General features: G+C 48.8%; 1 protein-coding gene across 1 annotated transcript in view; it reads right to left on the reverse strand.

Moving 5' to 3' along the window:
• Positions 1 to 970, reverse strand: part of MLPH (melanophilin) — a 27,944-nt gene extending 26,974 nt beyond the window's left edge. Inside the window, 1 exon segment of the mRNA XM_008940311.1 lies at positions 861 to 970. Coding sequence (XP_008938559.1) covers positions 861 to 970 — 110 coding nt within the window.
• Positions 971 to 987: the final 17 nt, after the last annotated feature.

Here is a 987-nt window from a genome sequence, read left to right on the forward strand (position 1 = left end):
CTGCTCAAACCTGGCCCTGGGAGCACAGGACATCCTATTGGGGTAATAAGAGCTCAGCCAGACTCTGAACAAAGATGCTGCAGCTTCTCAAAATAAAGTTAAGAAATTACTAAGTTTAATGCCTGATGCAGTTAATGAACACGGCCTAAACTCCCACAATTTCTCATGCTCAAAATTTAGTTTAATCTGACTGAACGTTTGTTAAACAGCACTTTTGTCAAACGCCTTGTTTGTAGTAGTTTACAAGGTAACATCCATTCGCTGCTTCAGTGATTTTCAGTCTTTTCCTCATCTGTGGCTCTTTAAAACTTTCCTAGAGGCACAGACCCCTGTAGAGCATATTTAAGGCTACTACAGTAGGTTTACTGCTCCTCTCAGCTATATTTCCAGGATCCTGCAGGAGCCTGTAGGTTCACTGGACCCCCTGAATACCCCTCCTGCCCTAAACGTAGGAGAATCACCACATGATACAAAAGCAAGGGAGCGAAATCAAATCCTTTACCCCAAGGTAACATCTCCCTGTGAGAGCTACGCTAGCGTTGAGCCCCCCACGGGCACCTCCTGAGCAGGGGGCCAGATGTCTGTCCCCATAAACCACCGTGGTGACACAGACCTGTGTTGCAGCCGATGGCACGACGCCAGTTTGCACTTTTGCGGCCCAAACGCGTCACCTTGCTGCTGATAACGTACTCTATTTACCACCAGGTTTAATTTTAACAGTCATTTCCTGGCTGTTCCTCCTGGCCTCCCATCTCAATGCATCGCTTTATTCCTACAGTCCAGATGTAACAGGACATACAGGGCTCTGCAGCTTTGGCTTGCCTGCACCTAACCTTGCGGACCGCCAAGCAGATACTCACTCCAGCCGTTCCTCCTCTTTCTTTCTCAGGTCGAAGTCCCGCTGAACGACTTCCCAAACATGCTTGGCCTCTTCGTCGGTTAGCTTGGAGAGGTCCAGTTTCCTTCCCATCTTGTCCCGGTGAGGGC

The sequence above is a fragment of the Merops nubicus genome, unplaced genomic scaffold (assembly GCF_000691845.1).
Source record: "Merops nubicus isolate BGI_N331 unplaced genomic scaffold, ASM69184v1 scaffold375, whole genome shotgun sequence".
NCBI lineage: Eukaryota > Metazoa > Chordata > Aves > Coraciiformes > Meropidae > Merops > Merops nubicus.